This window comes from Lissotriton vulgaris, chromosome 10, assembly GCF_964263255.1.
Source record: "Lissotriton vulgaris chromosome 10, aLisVul1.2, whole genome shotgun sequence".
NCBI lineage: Eukaryota > Metazoa > Chordata > Amphibia > Caudata > Salamandridae > Lissotriton > Lissotriton vulgaris.
Genome location: NC_141698.1, coordinates 154,864,897 through 154,877,840, shown reverse-complemented (window position 1 = coordinate 154,877,840; position 12,944 = coordinate 154,864,897). Strand labels below are relative to the sequence as shown.

At 42.9% G+C, this 12,944-nt stretch overlaps 1 protein-coding gene across 1 annotated transcript; it reads right to left on the bottom strand.

Annotated features, from left to right (window-relative positions):
* Window positions 1-871: 871 nt before the first annotated feature.
* Window positions 872-11,269, bottom strand: LOC147684866 (parvalbumin, thymic CPV3-like). The gene is made up of 5 exons (XM_086942399.1): window positions 11,203-11,269; window positions 6,514-6,581; window positions 4,505-4,637; window positions 3,093-3,202; window positions 872-1,152 (listed from the first exon to the last, which is right to left on the bottom strand). The coding sequence occupies exons 2-5, from the start codon at window positions 6,572-6,574 to the stop codon at window positions 1,127-1,129; spliced, it is 330 nt and encodes a 109-aa protein (XP_086798525.1). The 5' UTR covers window positions 6,575-6,581; window positions 11,203-11,269; the 3' UTR covers window positions 872-1,126.
* Between the last annotated feature and the right edge of the window lie 1,675 nt (window positions 11,270-12,944).

The window sequence follows — 12,944 nt, the reverse complement described above, 5'->3', positions numbered from 1 at the left end:
TGTAACATTTGACAAAACACCCATTGCATTGAGTACATCTCAGATCTGTAATGGGAAGTTTCTGAGACTGGCCATATCTGAACCATAATCACATTTTCTGGATCCTTTTGAGGTTGGTTAGAATCACATTGTAATGTCAGCCATGTCACATAAAAGTCCTGGCCCTTAACCCATATCGATGTTGATTTTGCCTTCAAATCACTTAGGGGCTGATTACCATGCGGCCCGTAAATCGGAGCCTTCAGAGCCACATTGTAATCGGCCCTGCAGTTTACTTTCCGACCGCCTCATTATGATGGAGGCGGTCGGAAAGTAAACCGTCCGGAAGCCGGACAGTAATCTCAAGAACAGTCGTTTTCACCCTTGAGATTACGATGAACGGTTTCCGGCATGGTTTTAATGGTGGCCTGTCCGACATGGAAACCATTTCAGAAAGCGTGTTTGGGGGCCCCCAGCAGGACCCCCTTGTGCTTGCGGCCTCAGGTTGGGGCCGAGGGGGCACCTATGGTGCCCCCCTGTTGAGCCCTGCAGCTTGTGGCAGGCACCTTGAGGTGCCTGCCACGGGGTGTAGGGATGAACAACACCCCCATTTTCTCAAAGGGCGCTTGTGTTACGGCCTATGTACGGTCGTAACACGGGTTTCCATTGAGAAAAAGGAGCATGCGACCAAACAGTGTTCGGTCACATTGTAATACGGTGGTCGGGACCGCCGACCATACTGAAGTCCGCCCGACCTCGTAATCAGGCACTTAATTATTATCCCGTATAGCAACAACTAGGACAATCTAAGAAAATAGAGAGGGTTCAGAAATGCATTTGTTTGTAGAGAATAACACTAGCATTACATTTAAAAAAAGTGGACTCCAGGCTGTTCAGAAGATACACATTTTTATTTGATATGGTTGTGTCTGCTTAGATGCTTACAGTACTTGATCAATCAATTACTTGATATTAAAAAACATATTGATTGGTGTTTGGTGCTCGAATGGACAATAAACAGATCACAAACGTTTTAAAAAGTAAATTATTAAATGATATCTATGAATAAAAATCAATCAGGATCTTATCCATGTGTGGGCCTCTTCTCATGCAATCTAGTTGATCCCCTCTGGTGCCTCTCAGGCCTTTAAGAGCACACCATCTCCAGGAACTCTGCAAGAACAAGCGAGAAAGCCACAAAATCAAACACCTTTAAAAGAACATTTGGGGTAATAATATCAAAATTAAGCTCGCTTGACTAGAATTCTACATGTCCTGATGTAGGTTAGTGCTCTCTGGGGCTCCCTGGAGTTGTGAATTATTTGGTAAAGCCTGATTTAATTTTATTTTGGAATATCCATGGCTTTCCAATTTGCGCGCATGATTAAAGTGTGTTGTTTTCTAATTCCTCAAATAACTTAAGGGTGTAAGAATGATGATGTTCAATGAAGATTAATTTCTAAAAAAAAAAATATCCAACCCCTACAATATTGCCTTAACGACGATTTGTTGGTGTCCCAAAACAAATTAATTATAAGCTGTTTATTTAGGGCTCTAATCTGGCAGAAATGCTGGGATCCTCCCTATGACATATTGCTCTCATGAACTATATATGTAGTTTAGGCATTTATTATTGACTGATTCAATTAAACTTTAATAGCTTAATATATTCAGAAAAGACAAGCGGTGCCTAAAGGTAGTAGCTTGTTACAGGAATAAATGTCCAAATATTCTTTTCTCATTTGTATGCATTTATTAAGGTCATCAGGGTTTGTAAAAAAGTACAGCTGGCATGTGTTTCGCCCATATGCTGGCACGCCTAGGGGTTTCTCAAGGCAAGATTTATTATCCACGTTCCATTCGTGTCAGAGTAGTAAATTCAGGAAAAGCTTGAAAACAGTCTCTGCGGTCATTACAAGGCAAAGTGAAGTGTCTCATCATTTCAGTTTGCCTTGTAAGGATCAGGCCCAAAACCTGATGACCCTAATAAATGCATACAAATAAGCGAAGAATATTTGGACATTTGTTCCAGAAACAAGCTACAACTACCCTTAGGCACAGCCAGTCTTTTCTGAATCATTTCTCTGATTGCTTGGTGGACATTAGGGGCGCATCCACCTGACGGGCAGTCCTACTTTGGAGTACATAATAAAGGTCCTGTCTCGGTTACGTAAACCCCTTGAGCCTCACCCCTGCTCTATGAAAACAACTTAATATATTTTACACAACTTGAGCTCCCAGATATTGCAATAGATTGGCCATTAGGTCCTTCTAAGTGCCTGATTGTGTTAAGTGTTCTAACTGCACCAAATATTTCAAAATGTTGCTGTGTCATTAATAGGGGATACCTTACTGTTCTCTAGAGCTTTGGAGGGCTTAGACAAATTCACACAACCCTCAAGTTTACACAATTCAGTCATGTTTACAGAAGAAGGTTGTTCAAGGGGAACGCAAACGTATGTCCTTGTTCCTTGCATTTTTCAGAACCGGTCTGAGTTACCCGCAGTAACCTATAGGTCGTTTTGCAATGTAAAAGTGGTGCCAAAAGCTGGCTATCATTTTTTAGGCCTGGCTGTAGACATCTTTTGCTATTTTGACAGAGCTCATGACAACTATAACCCTGGGGCCTTGGGGCCAGCCATTGGCTTTCTAGATCTTTCCCGGCATTTGTCAGTGCATGTATTATACATGTTACCATCAGCCTCCCTTTTGTTGCAGGAACTATAGCAAACCCTCTTATTGGGAAGAGACCTAACACACCATCAGTATATGCTAATTGTAGATACTGCCTCTACATATTTGTTTATGCCTAAATATATACACCTGCTCCCCAGGAAATGCAGAGATATCCTCAGTGGTACCGTCTCCTCGACTTTCACCAGCAAATAGTTGTGTATCCCACATCCCAGCCATGGACCTACTTAGCCCCTGTACTCCTTTAATGGCTCAACCCCTGGTTATTTCTGTTACTGTGATTGTACATAATTTCAAATTACGTGCCTGAACATGTTTCCTCAGACGCTCAGAAACATGGCATTGAACAGACAGCGCAGAAAGAGTCAATACAAGATGAAAGGTGACATTTTTCCTGCCTAATTTGGAAGATAGCCTACCTTCAGCCCCAATTTTCCCATCCCCGTCATGGTCAGCACAGGACATGAAGGCCTTGGTCTCGTTGGAAGTTAGCGCTCTAGCTCCGGCGTCGAACCGTTGGAGGAAGTACCTGAAGAAACAAACAACAGACATCGGTTTTGAAAAATATGCAGCAGGTGGGGGCATCATTGTAACGCTCGACTCAGTCTGAATCCCTTCCCTCAGCTGGCGGGATTCTAGCCCCCTGCCGCCATATATATTAAAATAATTAGGATTTGCATGCTGTTTCTTTTGGTGACGGCGCAGTCTTGGTGCATTTTGACCTCTAAAATGATCCCTAGCACACCCTGGGGTGAGAGGTCAGCCAATGAACAGCTTTAGTTTGTGTGCACAAAATGCATTCCCACATTAAGAGACCCTAGGAAAATGTACCCTATTGTATTCTCTCAGTGGCCCAACCCCAGGGGAAGGAAATGTACTACTTTACACTACTATCATGCTTGTCTGGTGGTAATCCTAATTAGGCCGTAACCTTTGACCTTGTTTGTTATGATGACATCAGGCAGCATTCCACAATTCAACACGCTATACTGTTGATAAATTGCAATTCTATATAATTGCGTCCTCTGCTCACTGAAATCTTCTCTGACTGGAGAACAATGTAGTTTAGCTTAAGCCCTTCTAGTTTTAAATATTTATATATTGAGAATAATACCTTAGTATTATATCAGAGTATGTGTCTCTGCGTTTGCTCGGGTGGGGGTTGTGTGTTTGCGGCTGTGACTTTGTGGATGCGTGTAGTATACTTGTTTGGTTGTGTTTAGCTGTCTTTTTGTATTTGTATGTGTCTGGAAGTGCCCATATGTTTTTTGCATGTGACTGTATATGTTTGTGGGTGTGTGAAGTGCGTGGTTGTTTGTATCTGAGCGTGTGTCTTTATCTGTATGTGGATATGCTTTTCTGTGTGAGTGTGTTTTGTGTGTGACTGGATGTGGGCATGTCTAATGTATGTGGGTGTAGTGTGCAATTCTGCATTTTTTTAAACTCTGTGAACCACTAAGGCAAATGGATATCTACAAAAGACTTCTTGGAGTGTGCCCAGGTATTGGATTCCGAAAGATGGCTAGAGGGGTAGATTTTGGCCTCATGGTCTACTTTGAAAGGCCAGCCTCAGGCCAAGGGGCTGGCCTCTCTGAATACACAATCTGCCCTCAATGTCTTTTGTTCATTTGCACCACACATTGCCCCTGCCAGTTGGAAATGACAGTACAAACACAGCTACTAACCATCACACATAGCTGTTGTTGTGCTAATACCTAAATTAGCCAGACAGCGCCACCATGTGGCAGACTGTCATAAGCCCCAGTACTGGCAAATATGTGCTGGTGCTGAGCACCGGAAAAGACCGGCTCAAATTAAGCACTGTTCTCACCTCAGCTCTTCTTCCTCAACGTATCCGCTCTCATCATTGTCCATCACTTTGAAGATCTCCTTCACCTGGCAGGGGGTTTTCTTGGTCATGCCACAAGTGGTGAAGAATTTCTTGTGGTTGAAGGAGTCTGGTGCTGTAAGAAGAATAAAAATCGTAAGATCGTCGCTGTCTATCCATGCTACATGCACTTAAATTGTTAGAAAAGGAACTAGTAAAAGAATAAAAATTCATATTTAATATATTGCTTCCTATATAAGAAACGATAATACAGAGTCATTTTTATTTTTAAATTAATTGCTTTTGTCATTTAAAAAAAAAATTATATTTTGATAAATAAAAAAATAAAAAGGTAATTCAGTAACATCGTGTTGATGGCTTTCAAGCATCGAAGGCTAGACAATTGTGAACTGGCGTATTTCTTTTTCTAAAGCAAAAGTTATGCAGCTGTTAAAAACTTAATTCTGCTTTCGTATGCACTGGCATGTCCTGCCTGCCCACAGAACACTTTTAAAGAAAAACTTTTTTTTCTTCACTGGATATACACACAATAGAACACACATTGCTGAACACACTGATTTAACAAATTATGAACTTCTTTTGCTCTTATCTAAACAGCATAATTACAGCATGATTATTAAGACAATTTAAAACTACAAAAACAAACCTAAGATATACAAGGAGGACATAATACACCCTGCACACTCAAATCCCATAAAGCAGAATATAAGAGACTTGGGCCAGGAGTACTATTTGCTGGTTGCAAAATACATTTAGCAAGCAGTATTTTTGGGACCACAGATATTTTTGTGAATCGATCTATTTACAATTAGGTTATAAACTGAATTGGATTGAGACGCAGTATTCATTAGATAGGTCGCAAATTGCGTGAATGTCACCATCATAGGGATGGCTGCTCAGAAGGGTCAGCGTGCCACCATTTCTGTGATTGATTTTCAATAAAGTGAACTTTTCATTTTTGAATTTAGACAATTTTCCTTAAAGGAAACAGAACTGCATTTTTACTGAAAAGTTTCATTTTTTTCAAAGTTTGTTTGAGAGTTGGCAAAGGTCCATGGACCACTCAGTCCTAAACCAGTAAAACATATGGATAGGAATGGATATTTGGAAAAGAAGCCTAAATGCGCCCCTTCCAAATAGCAATTTCTTATTAATTTCTACACCCTTTTTAAGATTTGGAGAAAAGTCACTGACTCTTAAAATGGGGTTAATACATTGCAAAAGCATTTTAGCAGTGAGAAACTCCGAACAGGAGTGTTTGGGTCCATAAAAATACTTTGTAGAACTAGTTCTAGATTACACGATGGTACAATAGCGGAAGGTACATTTTCACTGACTTCCACACCAATCAACTGGTGCAAAAACAGCATTTGCCAATCAATCATAGCAAAGATCAGTGCAAAATTGTCATATAAGGTTGAAAACTTTATGTAATCCATCCACAAGTAGAGTGGTGTGGTTCACTGGTTAGAGGCGGCAGACCCGTAAGCAGAGAATGGCCCGGGACCAGGGTTCAATTCCCGACGCGGCAGGGTTGTGGAATAGGGTCAAAACGGACTCGATAATTCTTGCCTCGGTGCCCACTCTAACCAGGGAACACACTCGGCAACTCTGGGCATTAAGCTTGCCTCATCTCTACAACGGCCCCCCAGAGATGACGGGGATTCCTGGTTTCCCCTTGGAGATACCCAGAAAGGGACCATCTCACAGGGGAAAACCAGGACGGGTTCCCCAGTGGTCTTCAGCGCCAGGATACTCCATGGAGTCACAGTGCGCTTTACAAGTACACCCACATTTACAAGTGCTGACATTTTGCTCAGTGTTACATTTGATCTCTAGCACTGTAGATTCCCTAAAGTTCAGAAGCAATCATTGGTTCCCCGTGTGGCTGGTTTAGGTGAATGGATTGTGAAGCTATGCTGATTTACGCAGTGATAGCTGCTTGTGGTTGGCCTGGCCGCTGAACTCTTTGCGCATGCGTTATTCCTTACCTTGGCACTCCTTCAGTGCAGCAGCAATGTCAGCAGGGCTCAGAATGCTGGTGAGACTCATCCTGGATCTGAAACAAATGAGACAAAATATTTAAAAATTAAAAAGCGTAGAAGCATTTGCTAAAGTACATGCTGCGATAGAGATGCAAAGTTTACGCAGATCAATGTCCTGGTATTCTGCAAATCTGCAAACTTGTTTATTCATCTAGTCACCAACTCTGTCTTTGATTTTGCACTAAATTGCTCCTTTTTGTCTGTTTCATGTGTTGTTCTCCATTCCTTACTATGCTTCCCTCCTTTCTACTATTAGAACATAGATCAATACATTTATCACCATTTCTGGGAAGAGGATCAGCTTTATGTTACTCCTGAGCCTTCCTGGAGAGTCCTGTCTTATGAGTCACTTTGTTTGGGAGTCCCCACTCCTGTTCCGACACTAGTTCAGCGTTGCACGTCAGGCACCTGGGTACATTCAGCATGAGTGTTGTCAGAGTACACTCAGGCATGAGATGACGTTGCTAGAGTACACTCAGCCATGAGATGATGTGGCTAGAGTACACTCCCCTTGAGATGGTGTTTCTAGAGTACACTCACCCATGAGATGATGTTGCTAGAGTACACTCAGCCATGAGATGATGTGGCTAGAGTACACTCCCCTTGAGATGGTGTTTCTAGAGTACACTCACCCATGAGATGATGTTGCTAGAGTACATTCAGCCATGAGATGACGTTGCTAGAGTACACTCACCATGAGATGATGTTGCTAGAGTACACTCACCCATGAGATGATGTTGTTAGAGTACACTCAGCCATGAGATAATGCAGCTAGAGTACACTCACCCTTGAGATGATGTTGTTAGAGTACACTCAGTCATGATATGATGTTGCTAGAGTACACTCACCATGAGATGATGTTGCTAGAGTACACTCAGTCATGATATGATGTTGCTAGAGTACACTCACCATTAGATGATGTTGCTAGAGTACATTCAGCCATGAGATTACGTTGCTAGAGTACACTCAGCCATGAGATGATGCATCTAGAGTACACTCACCCTTGAGATGGTGTTGCTAGAGTACACTCTGTCATGATATGATGTTGCTAGAGTACACTCAGTCATGATATGATGTTGCTATAGTACACTCACCATGAGATGATGTTGCCAGAGTAGGTTCATCCATGAGATTACGTTGCTAGAGTACACTCAGCCATGAGATGATGTTGCTAGAGTACACTCACCCTTGATATGATGTTGCTAGAGTACACTCACCCTTGATATGATGTTGCTAGAGTACACTCAGCCATGAGATGATGTTGCTAGAGTACCCTTACCCATGAAATGATGTTGCTAGAGTACACTCAGCCATGAGATGATGTTGCTAGAGTACATTCAGCCATGAGATGACGTTGCTATAGTACACTCACCATGAGATGATGTTGCCAGAGTATGTTCATCCATGAGATTACGTTGCTAGAGTACACTCAGCCATGAGATGATGTTGCTAGAGTACATTCAGCCATGAGATTACGTTGCTAGAGTACACTCAGCCATGAGATGATGCATCTAGAGTACACTCACCCTTGAGATGGTGTTGCTAGAGTACACTCTGTCATGATATGATGTTGCTAGAGTACACTCAGTCATGATATGATGTTGCTATAGTACACTCACCATGAGATGATGTTGCCAGAGTAGGTTCATCCATGAGATTACGTTGCTAGAGTACACTCAGCCATGAGATGATGTTGCTAGAGTACACTCACCCTTGATATGATGTTGCTAGAGTACACTCACCCTTGATATGATGTTGCTAGAGTACACTCAGCCATGAGATGATGTTGCTAGAGTACCCTTACCCATGAAATGATGTTGCTAGAGTACACTCAGCCATGAGATGATGTTGCTAGAGTACATTCAGCCATGAGATGACGTTGCTATAGTACACTCGCCATGAGATGATGTTGCCAGAGTATGTTCATCCATGAGATTACGTTGCTAGAGTACACTCAGCCATGAGATGATGTTGCTAGAGTACACTCAGTCATGATATGATGTTGCTATAGTACACTCACCATGTGATGATGTTGCTAGAGTACCCTTACCCATGAGATGATGTTGCTAGAGTACACTCAGCCATGAGATGATGTTGCTAGAGTACACTCAGCCATGAGGTGATGTTGCTGGAGTACCCTTACCCATGAGGTGATGTTGCTAGAGTACACTCAGCCATGAGATGATGTTGCTAGAGTACACTCACCCTTGAAATGGTGTTGCTAGGCTACACTCACCTATAAAATGTAATGCTTGGCAAGTTTATGCCAGATAGTAGTAGAAACCTGATTTTGCCCCTGTTAATCCACACCTGCACACGACTCTCAACACGTCCTACCAGGGGCAGGAAGTCTGATCGACGGAAACTGACTATGGTGATTCAAGCACTACCATATTCCGCTACTAACTGAAGTTATATCACTGGTGCCCAGCTGTGTATTGGGGCTAGACCTCAATTTTCCACGCTCAAGCACCACTGGGAAGGTGCAGCGGCCACTTCCAGCCATGGAGGCCAATAGACAAAAATGTAGGTTCATCACATGCTACAAAATTGGGAATGGATCTTATAAACCCCCTTTGAGTGCAGTACCCAAACTTCGGGGGCTCTCTGTGTTGGGCACAGAAAGACATGCACATGCACATGCAGGGTGCCATTTTCGGGTCCAATCACTCCCCACTGCCTCAGTGCAGTGGCAAGCATTTCTGTCTGTAGGGGATAGATGATTGAAGTTTGCTTGGTGGCTGCCTAGTCTTGCCATGTCCTATAACCAGCCCAATGAACAGCACAAGCTGACTTGCTGTGGCAAATCATCCTAACACAAGCTACATTATGATGTCCAATGTCAGTCTTGGAGGGCTGGAAGGTTTTATTTGTGAGTAAATCTATATCCGGTATCAGAAAGTGGACTGGGGGTGGGGGGGAGGATTCAAGGGTTGGAAGCTCATTAAATTCTGTGAACACACATACACATGTGTGAGGATTCACAAACTTCCTTCCAATCCTTTCCCGCCACGGAAACGGTCAGAAATGTACTCCTGACAAGGGTAGGAGTAAACGCCTACACATGAGCCAAAGGCGCAAGGAAACATCCTAAACCTGACTGGCGGCAGGGGATCGAGCTTCTGCGAAGGAAAGAAAATGTTTCCTTTGGAGAAAAAAAACACAGCACAAAGAATGGTTTCGTTAAACTCCACTCCACAAGACTAAATGTTAAGGTAACCATTCTTGCCACCTGGATCATAACGCACCACACAACCTTCAGATAAGGAACGTTCTGGAATATCTCACACCTTACAGAAAGGACCAAAAATTCTGCAAGGAGCCAAAGCAGTTGTTCCTCCTTTGCTAGGTCTTAGTCTGAGGTGTGGTGACTGGGAGGTTTTCCCAGAGAGTGGTTCTCGCGCCTTTTAGGGGTGCTGTAATGCGCTGGTGGTAACAGTTGGTTGACACCGGCGCCATTGGTGTTTTGGGGACATCAAATTTTGACTCGGTAAAAAGGGAGAGAAAGGAAGGAAAGGGGAAAGGGTGAAGGAAGGGAGACAAAACCGTGACATGTAGGGAAAGCAGGGATGAAAAAGAGCCTGCAAAAGGGAGATAGAAAGACAAAAAGTGTGGGGCGATGGAAGAAAGAGGCATGAGGCGTAGTCAAGACTCGGGACACTTGAAAGTGGGTAAGTGTGGTATTTGGCTGCGCTTGCAACGGGCACCCAAAAAAACTCTGGGGCCCACACTTTTTGCTATTTCTTTTTTAATTTTTTTTTTACAAATTAAGCACTGGACAATTTCAACTGCCATGCTAGCCATGAAGACCGTGCTTTCTATCCCTCATCGAGGAGAACATTCCTATATAAGCAATCAAGTTACAATATTTGAGATTAGTGTATTCATCTCTGTTTTCAGTGGTCTCAAGGTGCTGTGAAGAGTTTAAAATCCTCATTATAACTGTTTGTAAGTGTTTGCGATCTTTGTTCTGTCTGAAGCCATAGGGTGTTAGTTTGTGTGTATTTCCATGCTTTCTAGTGGTGGAGTGTATTCTCGCTTTCTTTCTCTATGTGATCCCTATATGCCTGTTGCGAGCTTCTGGTTGTGAGTTGTCAACGTGGATGTATCTGCGACGGGAGGTGGTCTCTTTTTTCCATACTCAATGAAGTGTGCAGGATGTGGGGTGTGTTTTTCGGTCCTTGGCTTTATCATTGACATGTTTTGTGCATGTCACTGTCTATGGTTCCATTTTGCCTGTTGTTTTTCAGGTTCCTTGATGCTGCTGTCTGTGTTGCTGTATATTGTAGTGATTAGTGATCATGTGTTGTTTGTTGTGGTCTCACCTCATAGAGTAGACTCTAGCTCAGTGTTGCTCGTCAGGGACCTAGGTGTATTCAGCACGAGGGTGGACATACAATCACAGGACATATCAAATCAATAAACGCCACACATGGTTGACAATCAAACAATGTCATAGACTCAACAGCCCACACTCAATGAAAACTGATTCCCGCCACATCACCAACCACAAAATAATTCTACTGTCCAGAAAGAAAGGGCTCTTTGCAGACAACCCAACATCTTCAACATGGTTCCCCCAACAAATTCACCAGAGCAGACCACACCATCAGCCGACAGGAGCCGTGTCCTTACCTGTGTTTGTTTCTCTGGGGACCGCAGTGGTAGGAAGAAGAGCGAAGGACTTGTAAGGCATTCAAACTGTGGTACCTGTGTGCTGCGGAGCGGGTTTATATAGGATTCAAGAGGTGACAATGAGGGCTACTAGGGTTACCTTCAAGGGATCAGGTGCTCTCTCTGAAATGGATCCCGGCAGCTTGCTTAACTAATTAACCTCTTCTATTTATATCCCTGGGGGATATAGAAAAAGAATTGTAATTTCCAATAACTCTGCGTCGCGTGCCGCCAGGTGCGCGGCGTCACAGGATAGGACCCATCTCACCTTTGCATTGTCACATCCACGCTTTGTTTCTTTGATAGCAACAAAGAGAAGGTGCTATGGCGATTTATTGAAGGTGGTGGGGTTGGAGACATCTGGGATCTGATATTGATCTTTGTAGGGAACGTTTCTGTATTGCAACCATAGGCTTTCACATGAAAGTACAAGAATGTTTTCAGACAGATCCCCAAAGATCTGACATCCTGTTCAGACTTAATTCTTCGAGAACTTAAATCAAAAGAGAAGTAGTCCGAACATTCTGTGCGCCAATGTTTTTTTATTTTACTGACAGTGTCACCATGTATTATATAAACATTTATTAATGGTCATATTGTACGCTACACAAGTAAAACGTTTTTTTTTTTGCTCCGGGTACGTCACACTCATCCACCCCAAAAATGATATTTTTTAAAGAAGAGTTATTTATTAGATTTTTCTTTTTAACTTCATACATATGAAAATTAAGAGAACAATCGTAATTTCAAGAACAACGATGAATAATGATATTTAAATAAAACTTTAATCAAAAGGTGATTTGCATAATGAGCACTCAGAAGTTTAAAACACAAAGGGCCTCATTTGCAATGAGGCTGCACCATCTGCTTCATATGTACCAGGTAGCACTAAGCCACTTTCCGTAGCTTAATGCAGCCTTGTAAATATCGCTCCCTTTAACACAGTTTTCTGCGTTTAAAGGCGCGTGCAATGGGTGTTTCTGTAGGCGTTCCAGGCAACACCCATGGCTTTCTGACACTGTTCCAGATTTACGAGGAATCGTAACTCTGAGGCAGCGCCAAAAACATACTCCCTGCCTGGGGGAGGCGAAAGGGAGGCACAACGAGGAGAAATACCTTTATGTCTCTCCATTTTTCCTTTTTTATTGTGTGCTTCTGCAGCACACATAGAAAGAGAACAAGGCTCTTGTGATTGAGTTTGTGCAGGAAGGTTTCCCTTCCCACACAGAAACAATCTGCCCTGCAACACAGTACCCTTGCACCATGGCGCAAAGGTGCCTGCATTGGCGCACGGCAGCCCATTGTGTGCCAGCGCAAGGGAAAAGGACAGGAATGTGCTGTATCTTAGAGATATGGCATATTCCTGTCCTTTCCTTTTTCCGTAGGGCAGCGCAGCAGGAAGGCCTGCGGCGCTGCCCTATGGCAAAATCTTTTAAATAAGGCTCAAACAGGTAGATTCATCAAACATTTTTGCGAGCGCAAACGGTGCGAATCGCAAAAATCGGCCGTTTGCGCACGCAAAAATTGCATTTGGGATTCATCAATGGTTCATGCTCTCGCAATTTAAGAATTCGCAAATAATTGCGAGTTCTCAAATTGCGATTGCATTTAAGGAATCGCAATTTGCGATTCCTTATATGCAATGCATGAACCATTTTAAAATTGCGAATTGGCAATCCGGGGCCGCTATTCACAGCGAAGTC